Below are 14,873 nucleotides of genomic sequence, written 5' to 3' on the forward strand. Positions count from 1 at the left end.
TAACAAATTTGACATTACAAACAAAGCTGAACTATTTTTATGGCTGCAACAGTGTGTAATAGAGAGGGAGGAAAAAACATGGCTCCAGTCGGACTTGGGACACCGGAGTATTTACGTGTCATGTTATCATACCAGTCCTGATCATTTTAAATATTGTGGTTATCGCCAATACCGGTATATTGCCACACCCTAAATTAACACGATGGATATTTCGTGCTTTGAATATCACGGTTATCGTCAATACCAGTTTATTGCGACACCCCTAGTTCTGTTTATAGCAACCTGGAGCCTCATTTATAAAACTTTGCGTAGGATTTGCGTCAGAAGTGGCGTACGGATGAAACATAGGACGTGCGTACGCACAGAAATATTCGGATTTATAAAACCGTGCGCACGCACATCCTACGCAGTTTTCCCTTAATAAATCACAATCATTTCTAAATGTAGCGCAGCTTTTGCGGCTTCATGTCACGCCCATAGTTGCCCATAAATAGTCCGTGAAACGCCCACAAATTAATATTCATCGATTGCGAAATCATGGCAAACACAGAGAGGAAATCAAAGAAACGTAACTTCACTCAATGTGAGGTAGAAGTTATCGTTGGCGAGGTGGAAAAGAGGAGGAAAATGTTGTTTGGAGGGCACAGTGTGGGCATTACTAATGCCAAAAAGGCACTTGAATGGCAAAAGGTTGTAGACGCTGTAAATGCTGTAGCCTCACAACCTCGGACCGTGGCCGAAATAAAAAAGAAATGGTCGGACATCAAAGTCGAGGCAAAAAAGCGTCTAGCGCTCCATCGCCAGAGTGTGTCTGCCACGGGTGGGGGAAAGGGGACACCGGAGCTGACCCCTCTTGATGAGAGACTGGCGGCAATTATTGGGGAATCCCTATTAAGTGGAGTGGTGACTGAGGCGGAGGGGGACACTGACGCGCCAGATGCGCCAGATGACACAGGTAAGTGAAATAAGTAAAATGAATGCAGTCAAGTCACATGTATGTAGGCTACACAATTACAGTTTATTCATATAGAACAATCTTTATTTCAGTCGCTGGGTGTTCCAGCGGGGCCGGTTACGATGCTGCAGCGGAGCAGCCGTCTGGACCCAGCGTCTCCACGGCACGCGGCTCTCAACCCTCCAGCAGCGGACGTGTCCTCACAGATGCGGTCCTAGAAATGCAGAGGGAAGTCATTGATTCAATTAGAGATGTGGCCAAGGAGTTGGGTGAAATCAAGACTGTCCTTAATGAAATAAACTCCACAATGAGGGAATTCTTGAATAAATAGTATATTTTTCCACACCTTTTGTTGTTCTTTTCAAGCGACGCATCACTTCCAAACGCTGGCGCACAGCAGCAGCATTTGGCTCAAATGCCTGGGGATGGGGGTCAGGGTCGGGGCCAACACAGCAATCGCCGTCAGGGGGTAGAGGCACGTTTTTAAGCTGTGCCACATTGTGTAGCACAGCACATGCCAGGATGATTTGGCACACCTTTTCAGGAGTGTATAATAACCTCCCTCCAGTGCAGTCGAGGCAGCGCCATCTGCCCTTAAACAGGCCGATGGTGCGCTCCACTATAGCGCGAGCTCGGCTGTGGCACATGTTGTAGTGCCTTTCCTCTGCACTATGTGGGTTGAGGAAAGGCGTCAACAGCCACTGTTTGAGGGGATATCCACTGTCCCCTGCAAGGATAGTGAAAGGATTAAGACATTGAAGTACAATAAATGTGAAATGTCTATAAATTAAACGTACCTATAAGCCAGCCATCACGCACAGCACCAGCCTCGAGTCTGCGTCCAACACTGCTGTGTCTTAAAATGAATGAGTCATGGGTCGACCCAGGCCACCGAGCAACTACATTAGTGAGCAACATGTCTGCATCACAAATAATTTGGACATTGATTGAATGGAAATGCTTTCGATTAATGAAAGCATTTTCATTTACACTCGGTGACCTTATGGCAACATGAGTGCAGTCAATAGCACCGATTATGTTTGGGAAACCGTACATAGCTGCAAATTGTGCTTTCTTGTTTGCCTGTTCACCCGCCGTGTATGGAAACTTTATGGAATCCCGGGACAAAGCTATTATGCCTTTTAACACGTCTGGCATTACCCGGCTAAGGGTCGGCTGAGATATACCTGACCTGTCAGCCAATTCCCTCTGAAAAGTGCCAGTCGCCAGGAATCCTAGTGTTGTTAGGACTTGAAGTGGGACTGGCACGGCGTGGTTCCTCCGAGTGCTCCTCTGTAACGCTGGGCCCAAAAGACCGCAGAGGTCCAACAGGACGGCTCGAGGAAGTCGGAACCGGCTCATAAGCCACTCGTCCTCGTTTGCCAGCAAGTCTTCTTGCTGTCTGAAGATGCGTTCACTCCGAATCCTTCCATTTGCCACATCTTCTAAGAGCGCAAGATCAGCCATTGTGCGTCATTACGCATTGTGATGGGGCATTTTATTTCCATCCATTTAATTGCATCTGACAAGCTACAGATGTCGGTTATCATCTACGTGGAAATGGGAAATAGTTCAGTGCAAATGTAATTTCTTGCAGCTTTCTGAATGGTTGAGACATACGTCATATGTTATTTTATCGAAAATAAAACAAACTAAAGGCATTTGCATGAATACCATGATTCCGTAGCTGATGAAGAAATTTTTACTATGAAAACAACTTTCCCCAGTGGACAATTAATACATCTATCTATCTATTTATCTATATCTATCTGTCTGTCTATCTAATTGCATCTATATCTGCTCCGCCAGACGGACACATTGACGAGAACATCAGTTTTGTACATTATTTCGTTCTGTTTACCATATTATTTATGAGGATGAATTGCATAACATGCCAATATTGTTGCAGAACATATTTCATTTTTTTTTTTTTGCATATCTGTTGTAATTTTCGTTTGATTTTGTTTGTTTTACACTGCAGATCGATCAAACGGGTGTTCGTGTAGGCTGTTAATTGTAATACTTGCTTTGTGAAGTCTTCATGTTATTTATGAGAGGCAGTATTGCCATTTCTTTTACACAACGGTCAACAGTTTTACACACTTTCACGTGTTTCTTCCATCTGCCGACGGTGTCGCCATTTCTCATTTCATCCGTTTTTGTGCGTACGCCTGGGTCAGAGCTTGCGTGAAGGACCGCACATTTTCCCGTCAAGTTTGCTTTTTATAAATACCAATTATTGCGTAGAGAGCGGCGTACGCCTTCTTTTGTGCGTACGCAACGTTTATAAATGAGGCCCCTGGTCTCATTGTGAAAATGTACCTCTGGCAACGTTTTTGCAAACCGCCAAAATACGTACCAATATGTAGCCTACATATCTCTGCAGTTTCAAAGTGAAATGAACACTAGAGGCAGTAAAACAGCAAGCACTTTTTATCGTTTTTTTTCCCCATGTAAATGAATAAATTTTGGAGTTTGCGTCACTTAATCTGCTCCATATGCTCTGCTTTTTTTATATAATAAGTTTGCTCAGTAGCTCAGCTGGTACAGATTTGTACTTGTAATAATGAAAGCTCAGGTACGAATCCCGTGAAAGACAAGTCATGATAAAAGAGCTCAAAGATGAGTTCACACAAGCTAACAAGACATGGTTACTATTGTATTTTTGTCACATTTGCTTTTGTTAACACTATCGGTTAGGTTTAGGGTTTAGTGTAGGTGTACGTTAAAAAAACAATGTCACAAAACGTCAGATTGATGCTCATCTGTTCCGGGAAAAAAACGAAGCTTTTGGCGGCACCCAGTGGACATATCACTTTGAAACTGCAGTGATATGTACATATTGGTACGTATTTTGGAGTTTGCAAAAACGTTGCCAGAGGTACATTTTCGCAATGAGACCAGTCTGGTTTATACCCAGATAACAGGAAAAGAGGAACGAGAACTTCCACTAACGTTATGTAATTGTTATAGAAATGTTAGTAATAAACGCTCCTGAAATAATGTCTTCTAATGTTTTCATAGTTATAATACATTCTCGTAACATTGAGAGAAAACAACATTATATAACTTCTAACAGCATTCTCTGAACGTCCCTGTGATGTTATCTGTGCTTGATGTTCTCATGATGTTTGTCTTGATAAAGGTGAAATATACTCAAACTGCTGCTCATATTTGACAGTCCAGCATTCTGTAATGAGTCCACTGTAGGCACGCTGGTAGAACCAAAGTGCAGCTTTATTTCCCTAACATGAGCAAACATAAAGCAAACAAAGACACGGCTCGGCTCACGTGAACTTACGGAACAGTATTTACACGGGCAAAGCTAAACACAGACCAATGGGAACACGAGAGCTATAAAGACAAAACTAATGACTAACATCAAACACATAAGCATGATCAAGACAACAGGTGTCAGTGTGACATCAAGCACTTTACAGTTTCTGCCATCCCATAGTGCACAAGTCAAAGGTTTTATCAAAAGGGGATTTCATAGATTTTTTTTCTCAACAACCCTTTTCTGTTCATAATCCCCCCTTTTACTTTCAGAATTCACTGGCTATAATATTACACATTATATTCTAAAAACATTACAAATAAATAAACAGCTTCACATGATAATAATATAGATGTGTTCATCCATATTACAAGTGCTGTTCTAAAACACAGATTTGTGAGCATTAGTGAACGTCCAGAGTTCAGTGTTTTTACATGATGAAGCTGCCAAAGAAAACATCCACAGCTTTAGTCTGTCAATATTGCATCCATTTGTGAAACATTAAGTACAAATGTAGAGCAACAGTGTTTTTGAGAAACAGTCATATGCTGTGTTTGCCTGGCATTGGCTAAATTGTCCATCACGTGTGAATTATTGCAGATGACGGTATAAAAGCGTCAGATTTGTAGCATTCTGATGAATACAGCACACACATCTCTAACACACTTTAGCTAAAGCATTAAGAATGAGGTTAACTAAAGCAGTTCTTCTGCTTCTGTGCAAATGTCTTATATTTGAACTGGTCACCTCTGAAACCCTGTGTACTTGTCCTCTGGGAATATGTACAGACCTACTGAAGGATCATGGAGGCATGGAGACGCGACTCAAAGCTCTGGAGGTCAGACTGGCTGACAGTGAAGCTCAGATTGAGGAACTCAAGAAGGAAAACCGAGGTGAGACTGATGTGTTTGAAGACCTGTGTGCTATAATATCATATACACTGAAAAACTATTGATTTAGGATTTACAGTTTTCAATCAGACATTGCTAGGACATTTATAAAAATAATTATAAAAAAATGGCATGAAACCCATTGAATTAGATATGGAGTTTTGAAGTAGACAGAATTAAATAGTTTTTAGTTTTTTCCCCTACAAAACGTACTCCAATAATCTTTGTTTTGTATAGAAATGTGTTTCAAAAAGTGTTCTAGGCCTATATCATTTGTTTGCATTGCTACTGAGCCGATTGTCCTCATTTTAAGAAGGCATATGTTCTCTTCAGACAAGCCAAAGGTGGTGTTTTCAGCTTCATTAGCATTGAATGGTTTCTTTGGACCAGTTGACAAAGATACGACACTGGTTTACAAGAATGTCTACACTAATGTTGGTGATGCCTACAACCAGGCCACAGGTATTGTTCATCCACACCGCTGAAAACAATATCAACACACGTGTATAATGCATGTACAGCTGTTACAGATCTGTCTCATGCTTTAACAGGGATATTCACAGCACCGCTACGAGGAGTTTACTATTTCAGTTTCTTCTACCATTGTGGAACTAAGCATGGAACAAGGCTGGTCTTGTATAGGAATGGAAAGCAAGAAGCAACAGCAGTTCATCACAAGAGTAAAGGTTCTCCACAGAATGGAGGAAACGGCTTAACGCTGCTGTTGGAGAAAGGGGATCATGTCTATGTGCTACTCACAAAGGACAAGTGGATCTGGGATTCAGACAATCTCACAGTGTTTACTGGGTTTCTGATCAATCCCATGTAAATAAAACTCACCCTGGAGCAAACACAACAGTCATGAGACATGTTATGGGTTCAAGGGTTAAGGGGAAATATCAGCTTACTTGGGTTTTTTAATTGCTTTGGTGCAATTTCAACAAGGTATTGGTAGATTTTCAAAACTTCGAAAGACACTGGATCATGGGTTTACATAGAAAAATTTAAAGTGCATTGCTTCCAAGCCCTGCATAAAACACACAAACACAAGCACAAATTATACAGACGGTAGCTAGATAACATGTAATAAATTGAAAACGAGACGTTCATGACGTCTCGTTTTCATGAAAATGTGCAGTTGTTTTATAAAGAGACTTATTACAGACTTATTACACATGGGTTTAACGGATCGGATCAGTTTTGTCATGTCGGTTCAGTTTTAATGAATTTCAGTATACATGCATAATAAAACATGAGTGAAAGTGAATTGTCTCCAAGGACTGCCTATAAAACACACACAACAAGCTCTACAAATTAATAAAATAACACAAATTAACACAAATTAAACATCTGCAAAGTTACAACGTTCAAAGTTTAAAGCAAAGGGAGATATTTGCTTTTAAAGAAATCAGTTTCTAAGAACTACAGCAAACGGCCAGTAGGCGACTACAGACATTCCTCCAGGGCTTGCTGACATCACCAGGCTCAATATTTACATAAACCCCTCCTCCGAGAATATTAAATAAGGGGGGGGGGGGGGGTGAGGCCATTTTGTATCGCGGCGCTGTTGTGGTATAGTTAGGCTGGAGTGTTGTTGCCGCGATGCCGAGGAAACGCTGTTATATTCATCCGGATTGCAGGTCTGGGGTACTTGCTTTGTTCAGCCTTCATATGGACGGGGGTGCGTTGCAGAGCGTTTAACATACAGCATGTTATATGCACGTGTGTTTGAGTCAGCGGGGAATCAGGCGCGCGCGGGGCTTCCTGCAGCACATCCACGGAGGAGAACATCCACCGTCTTCGCGATTTCAATGCCAGATTTGCACAACGTCAGCAGCGTGAAAAAAACACTGCCGGTGCGTGGATGCATGACGCGCGCGCTGCACATTTCACGGAGGACAACACAAACTCCCACAATCGTCGCGAGTTCAATGCCAGCTGCGCGAGACACATGCCAGTGCGTGGATGCACGACGGGCTCGCGGCTCCCGCAGCACATTTCACGGAGGAATTAGCTTCCACAATCTTTGCGAGTTCAGTACAGGATATGCACAACGGCTTGTCCTGAAAGCTGGATTTACAAACAGAAGCTGTTCACGGGCCACAACCTGTAAGTCTGATTTATTTTTCATCGATGTGTTTTCCTGTAATAGGTTGTAGCAAGGAAGTAAACAGATGACAGCGCTGTTCTGCAAACCAGTCTGTTAAAAGCTCATTCATACTTAACGTTATCCGACGAACACCTAACGTTACAAACACTAACGTTAAAATCTCAACAGCGAACCTGGCATTAGTGTAAATGATTCTTTGATTAGAGCTTTTATGTATTGTTTATCTACAGGCATGCTAAACATGGTTCTGTGTGTGATTTGGCTAACTTACTAGTTAAAGCCAGTGCTTAGTGTTTGTTTTGGGTTAGTTCTTGTGACAGATATTTGGCTATAATCGTTCTAAAAATACAAAAGTTAAAGTGCCATTCAGTAGCGATCATTATAGATCTGCAGTCTTTACTCTTGAGGACTGAACAGGTTCTGCTCGATCATCTTCACTAAAATGTTCTGGGTCTGATTCGGGCTCAGATTGGATCATTTTATTGACGCCGTTGTTTCTAACACTGACCAAAGCACAGCCTCCGATAAAGGTAAGGGGCGTGACGTTTCCGACATACGTGCACTAGGCGGTTAGCGAATCACAACACACTGGGCCAGCTAACCAATCTGAGCCCATCGCGTATTTTTGAGGGACTGGCTTCATACAACCCGGAAAGCATCAGACCGTTTTACAAGGAGGGACAGAGCAGTGTAGAATAAAGGTCAAATATATGAAAAATAAGGCAATTTTTTTTTTAAACGAAGCATGAACACATGTTACAGTGCACCCCACAAACACAGTCAAGCCTTCAAAAGAATGTGTTTTACCACCCCTTTAATACCAAACACCATCAAATGAACGACAGAATAGAGATTCCTCTTGGGAGAAATTAAATTCAATATAGATAAACTTTCATAAATAGAAACAAAAGACATCAGAGATTGTAATACACAATTTTTCATTAATAAAACAAATACAGATAATTGTGAGGGAAATGTAAAGAAATTTGGTGTGTATAATAATTGCAAAAATAAATAATTTGAGTTTGTATGGCAATAATTTAGAAAGAATTAAATGAATAGAAATGATAACTAAAAATGTGTAAAGAAATTAATATAAACAGTGAATAAGCAGATGGAAGTGGGAAAGGCTTTAATGAAGTTTCTCTGTGAGTCTGGACTGATCAGTAGAGATGGAGGAACACACTCCAGTACAGGAGGTGGCGCTAAACACATTTACCGAGCGACTGAACACTAAGAGCAGAAGAAGAGAGATGGGCGGGGTTTATGTGTTGTTGACACCTGGGGCTAGTGATGGGAGGACCGAGGCTTCGTGAAGCACTGAAACAGTTGAAGCAAATGTGCCATATTAGCTGTGTCTCATTTCGCAAGGTTGCGTCCTCCAGAGGTCGCATTTGAAGGCTGCAGCGTCATCAAGGCTGTCTCATTTCAGAAAAGTAAGTAGGACACTCCGAATGCGACCTTCAAATACACCCTTCTTTTCAGGAATTCGGAGTGTGCATGAGGTGTATCCTTCGCTGCTGCAGATAACCCACAATTCTTTGCGTCGCCATTAACAACCGTCATGTTTTTTAAATATTATTTGAAAAAATTGCGCCGCCGGCAGATATACATGCAAGCGAAGATGTGGTGTTTAAACTTAAGTAGTTTCAAGCTTGTTTTTGTTTTTAAGTTGTATTACCTCAAATAGTTAGTTGTGGTAAACAGGATTACAAGTGTTTAGTGATTTGTAAACGTTTAGAACAGTACTTTGCTGTCAAGGCAAGAAACATTTAATAGTCATTTTCAAGTTAAAAATAATTTTCATTCATATAACTGGTGTGAGAGCGCAACTCCACTGTGAACGTTGGCATAGCAACGTGATACTTCCTGCCTGTGTGTCCTACGGAGGACGTCTCGTTTTATTCTGATAAGGACACTCCGTATACCGCATCCTTCACAGGATGTGTCCTCCAGAGGATGCAGCCTTCAAAATGAAATGAAATGAGACACAGCTATTGTTTCGAAGTTTCGAATCAATCCGACACCCGTCTCTACGGCGACATCTAGTGGTCACTTGTATGTATTGATCTGAAATACCTTGACAATGATCCATGTAAAAAAAAAAAGAAAAGTTTTTAACATGTCTTGTGGTCGTGAAAAATGAACATTAATAAAATAAATAAAGCCAGAATGTGTCACATTTGTTGCATAACATTTTTATTCAAAAATATGATTTGCTCTGCTGTTGAAGGAGTTAGCTGACTTCTTTTTTTACATATAATTTCTCCAGCCTTTGAAAAATCCTCTCACATGGGACACTTGTTGTCCTCTGCACCCTCCAAAATGCCAGGATGAGCTCCTCAAATGGTGCATGAAGGCTAGCTGCCTATCACAATACACACATCTCACTTTATTTGGTGTTTCCAAATGGAAATTAACCCACACCACAGATGTACGGCATCTCTTGTAATGGACAATAACAAAGATAACTTCCTGATTAACAACATCCTCATGCTGGGAACATTTTTATATAGCCTACACAAATACAAGTTCTTAAAGGTGAAACCAAGATTTTATTAATTTCATACTGAATTTAACTCTATACAAAAGCCCTCAAAGTTATGAAAATGTAATCAGTCTATTTTCCATTATAGAAGAATATGATCTTCAAACAAAACCCTAGCGCCTTTAATGTGTTTTGTTTCTTTTATTATGATTTGCCTGATATATTTTTCTACTGTACTTTCAAGCACCTGATCTGTATTTTGTAATACAAAAATGTTCTGTTATTGCCATGCTGTTTGTAAATGATTATTTGTTCAGCAAAAAAAAAAAATGTACGGCATCTCTTATGTGGAGCCTCCATTTTTATCTATTCTATTAATATATCTACCTATATATCACCTATGAATCTATATAATTCTATATCTCTCACTTATGCTGTGCTATCTGTCACTATCTAACATATTGTAATAAACCCAGTCGCCACTAGGGGCACTGGGGAGCTTTCTTGTGGACTTGCACTCTCGCTGCCACCACCTTTAGTTATAACCCGGTAAGGTCTGGGAGGAGCACTTACATGCACACGCACGAACCACTTTAGTCAACAAAAGTATAACTGTAGGAGCCTAAATGCAGTTGATAAATAATTTTAATTTATGTGTTAAAGAGTAATTTACATGATTCATTTATGTGGAGGAAATTGTAGGTAATATTTGCATTATCCACATTCAGTTAATATTTACAGTAATACAAGAAGTTAATTGTTTAATTATCTAAAATGTGGGTATATAATTTAGAGTGCATTTATATTACATTGGTGATATTTTGGAATAGAGGACTGTTATCGAAATTTACCTTTAACCGCAGGCACCTTTAACTGCGGGTAAAACTCGCGAGAATGGTGAGGGAAAAAAAGTTATCTGAGTCAGGCAAGCAGAGAGTGGAGCCTCACAGTTTTTTGACCTTTTCTCTCTCTCTTCCTTTATTTTAATTTTCTGTAATATTCTTGTGATTATGTTTTTGTTGCTAAACGAGTAAACGGATTTATTTTTTTCACAAGTGGTTCTGTGGATTTATTGATGTGGATACGGATGAAGAGAATGGACAAAGTGTCAAGCTAGGGCTTCATTCAGTGGAAATCTACATTTTTAGTCAAAAAACTCGCTCTGCACGGATTATTGGACTTTGGACTGGCCTGACTCGATACAAAGGACGGAAGGAGGAAACTTATACGGTGAATCTGTAAGTTATAGCTTTCCTTGCACTAAAGGGGGATCGTCAATTAAATCACGCGGAGTGCGGGTGGTGTGCGCACTGCCGTAATACAGAAATAAATAAATAAAGGACGCCTTTCGGCTGAACGACGAATTGGAACGCAGTGTATGTGCGAAAAGCTCACCCTACGGTTTTGACATTTGCACTAATTAAGTGTGGAAACATTCGTTTGTTATGGATGAAGACAGTGAAAAACGGACAGTAAAAATGACTGAGAAGGCTGTGGAGGAACACAAGTCTAGACAACTCAATGCACGCAGGTACAAGTTATCCCTGTTAACGAGCATGGTAAAGCATATTGAGCAATTAATGGAAGATGATGCTAATGCTGACATTGTTAAAAATAAATTGCGTGTGGACTTCAGTGGTTTGCAGCAAGAATTTTCCGACTTAAATTCTGGTTTGAGAAGATTTATGTCTGAAGAAGAATTCCTGGATGATCAAAATAATTGGTTTGATCTTAAAAATAAGTCAATAAATGATTTTTTCTGGAAATGTGAGGAATGGATGAAAGATGTCATGAAACGCTCTGAGCAGGCTGAAGAGTGTGATAAACACGTAATGCCCACAGATAGTAGGTCTACATCATCAAAAAACCCCACGAAACGCTCAAGCAGATCCAGATCACAATGTGGAAGTGTGTCATCATCGTCTTCAGTCAGAATAAAGGCATTCATTGGCTTCATTAAAGGCAAAGGCTGCAGCTTTAAAAGAGAAGCTAGCCATAGAAAAGGAAGAAGCAGATTGGCATGCAGAAAAAAGATGCAGGGAAGCTCAGCTGCAAGCGGAAGAAAAGTGACGAGAGGCAGAGTTTGAGGCTGAGCAAAAGAGAGTAGAGGCTGCGATAAAGGCTAGAAAGGAGATGCATGCAATGCAGACTGCTCTTGCAGAGTCAGATGCAAAAATGGAAGTTTTGCAAAAATATGAATGCACACAAACAGCCGATAGCAGTATAGAAGCTAATGAACAGATCGCTGAAACAAAGGTGAACACCAACAACCAACCACCAACACAGCACACCCCGCCTACGTCAAACCTTGAAAACAAGGATCAGCTAGCAAGGCCGCAGAGAGCCCTGCCTGCATCGAACATGGACGTCAATGATGGACCAGTGCTTGATAGTTTATGCAAGGCTATATCTCAGCAAGTTGACGTCACTGAATACCTTGTGAAAAATCACAAAGCCACGTTACTCCCTGAGCTCACCATTCCAACATTCAAGGGTGATCCGCTTGAGTATAAATCCTTTATCAGATCTATTGAACATGGAGTTGAAGACCGCACTGGTGACAGTCGTGATCGCCTACAGTTTTTGTTGCAGTACACAAGTGGACAACCACATGAGTTGGTAAAAAGCTGCATTCACATGGAACCCTCAGTAGGTTATGCTAAAGCAAAAGAAATGCTGAAGGAGTTTTATGGTGATGACTATAAGATTGCAGAAGCCTACATAAAGGAGGCTTTGGATTGGCAGACAATCAGGCCAGAAGATGGCGCTGCACTGCAGTCTTTTGCATTGTTCCTCACAGGCTGCTGCAACACAATGACTGATATAAGCTACATGGAAGACTTGGACAACACAGCTAACATAAAAGCACTGGCTAACAAGCTGCCATACAAACTCAAAGAAGCTTGGAGAAAGTCTGCATGCGATCTACAAGAAAAAACAAGAAAAAGGGTGAAGTTCAAGGAGTTCGTCGAATTCGTCAACAAGCAAGTTAGATATTTACTACACCCACTCTATGGGAACATACAAGAAACCACCACCAGGCCAAAACAACCAGTACAGAAAACAAACCTAAAATACGCAGAGACACTCAAACCAAAGAGAGTATTCACAGCAGCCATTGTCTCCTCCCAAACTGAAAGCGACAAACAACCAACGTTAAAAACACAAAATGTCTCAGTGGACGCAAACAGCAAGCCTTGTGTTTATTGCAAGGGAGAGCAACATAGTCTCACAGTCTGCAGAAAACTCAAGAGCAAGCCACACAAAGAAAAGATTGACTTCCTGCGAAGCAAGGGTATGTGTTTTGCATGTTTGAAACATGGTCATATGAGTAGCAGCTGTAAAGAGAAAGCTCAATGTCAGGAATGTTCTCGACTGCATCCCACACTGCTGCACATGAACACTAAGGGCTTACGAGAAGAAGTCACCAGCGAGCGGTGTGAGCAGCAATCTGTTTCAAGTGCTCTTGTACACATGAAAGAAACTTTTGCTGTCACCGGGACCAATAAGGAAAACTGTGCTCTTTCGATCATCCCAGTGTGTGTCAAAGCACAAAAAGGAACCAAGGCAGTGACAACGTATGCATTTTTGGATCCAGGTAGCTCAGCTACTTTCGCTACGGAGTCACTAATAAACCAACTGAGTATGAATGGACGCAATACAAGCATCTTGTTGCAAACAATGGGGAATGAATCTATTGTTAACACTTGCATTGTGAATGGAATGGAAATCAGTAGCTTGGATGGCAATCACTTTATTAAACTTTCAGAGGTGTTTTCACAGAAAAACATCCCTGTAACCAAAGACAATATTCCCCGCCGAGAGGATGTTGACAGTTGGCCTCATCTAAAGGAGGTGAAACTCCCCACTATCCAAGCAGAGGTTGGATTACTCATAGGAGCAAATGTTCCCAAGGCGATGGAGCCACTGCAGGTGGTTAGCAGCGTGGATGACGGTCCATACGCTGTAAGAACAATATTAGGCTGGACGGTAAATGGGCCACTCAGAAGTGGAAGCGATATGAGGGAGACAAACACATTGACAGGAGTCACCACCAATCGTATCTCAGTAGCCAAGCTAGAAGAGCTTTGGCAACTGCAGTTCAAGCAGGACTTTCCTGATGTTGGACAAAATGAAGACATTGAAATGTCCAAAGATGATCACAAGTTTATCGACATGGTGTCTCAGTCCTCAAAACTTGTGGATGGTCATTACAGTGTTTGCCTGCCGGTGAAGAACAAGTCATTGTGCATGCCAAACAACAGATCAGTCGCAGAGCAACGGGCGTTGAACCTACGGAAAAGATTCTCCAGAGATGACAAGTTTCATGCAGAATACGTTGCATTTATGGATGACCTACTCAAGAAAGGTTACGCAGTGAAGCTGGATAGCGTTGAAGGTCAGCCTACTGAGGGACGAACATGGTATCTGCCTCATCACGGAGTTAGACATCCAGTTAAACAAAAACTGCGTGTTGTTTTTGATTGTGGAGCGAGCTTTCAAGGAACATCGCTGAACCAACAGCTCCTACAGGGACCGGACATAACAAGCTCGCTGGTGGGGGTCCTCTTAAGGTTCCGACAAGAGACCGTGGCGGTCATGGCTGACGTGGAGGCTATATTTCACCAAGTCAGTGTCAGTAATGAAGACACAGATTTCTTCAGGTTTCTTTGGTGGCCCGAAGGGAACTGCGAGCAGGCACTTGTCGAGCACAAGATGTTGGTCCACATCTTCGGTGCGACGTCTTCGCCAAGTGTTGCAACCTTTGCACTTCAGAAATGTGCTACAGATTTTGAGGATGAATTTGGTCAAGAAGCTGCCAAAACAGTAAAGAAAAATTTTTATGTAGACGATTGTCTTAAGTCAGTCACAGATGAAGATACAGCAGTTCCCTTTTGTTCAGTCACTACGACGTAACGTTAGTGACTAACGAATGGGGGTTTCGCTTAGAAGCCTATCAACTTCGAGTTTTGAGAAAATGCCCAATGGCGTGCCAATGCCATGGGGCATGCGGAATTTGCATACGTAGCTCCGCCTCACTGCGTGAGTATATAAGGAAGTACGAGGCAATATCGCATTATGTTCTGCTTTCGGAGCCAAGAGTACCTACCTCTTCACTCCTACAGCCTTCTGAGACTCTGTCAGCTTCTTCG

General features: G+C 41.5%; 1 protein-coding gene across 2 annotated transcripts in view; it reads left to right on the forward strand.

The window, feature by feature from the left end:
- Nucleotides 1-9,383, forward strand: part of LOC307135108 (complement C1q-like protein 2) — a 26,358-nt gene extending 16,975 nt beyond the window's left edge. Inside the window, exons 3-5 of one of the 2 annotated variants that reach the window (XM_079831288.1) lie at nucleotides 5,021-5,125; nucleotides 5,456-5,584; nucleotides 5,674-6,387. In XM_079831288.1, the coding sequence (XP_079687414.1) occupies nucleotides 5,044-5,125; nucleotides 5,456-5,584; nucleotides 5,674-5,951 (489 nt within the window). In that variant the 5' untranslated portion in view covers nucleotides 5,021-5,043 and the 3' untranslated portion in view covers nucleotides 5,952-6,387. Of the gene's footprint in view, nucleotides 1-2,926; nucleotides 5,126-5,455; nucleotides 5,585-5,673 lie in introns of those variants that run through there. The other variant, XM_079831287.1, reaches the window with a different exon arrangement.
- Nucleotides 9,384-14,873: the final 5,490 nt, after the last annotated feature.

This window comes from Gobio gobio (genome assembly GCF_949357685.1).
Source record: "Gobio gobio genome assembly, chromosome: 12".
NCBI classification, from domain to species: Eukaryota; Metazoa; Chordata; class Actinopteri; order Cypriniformes; family Gobionidae; genus Gobio; species Gobio gobio.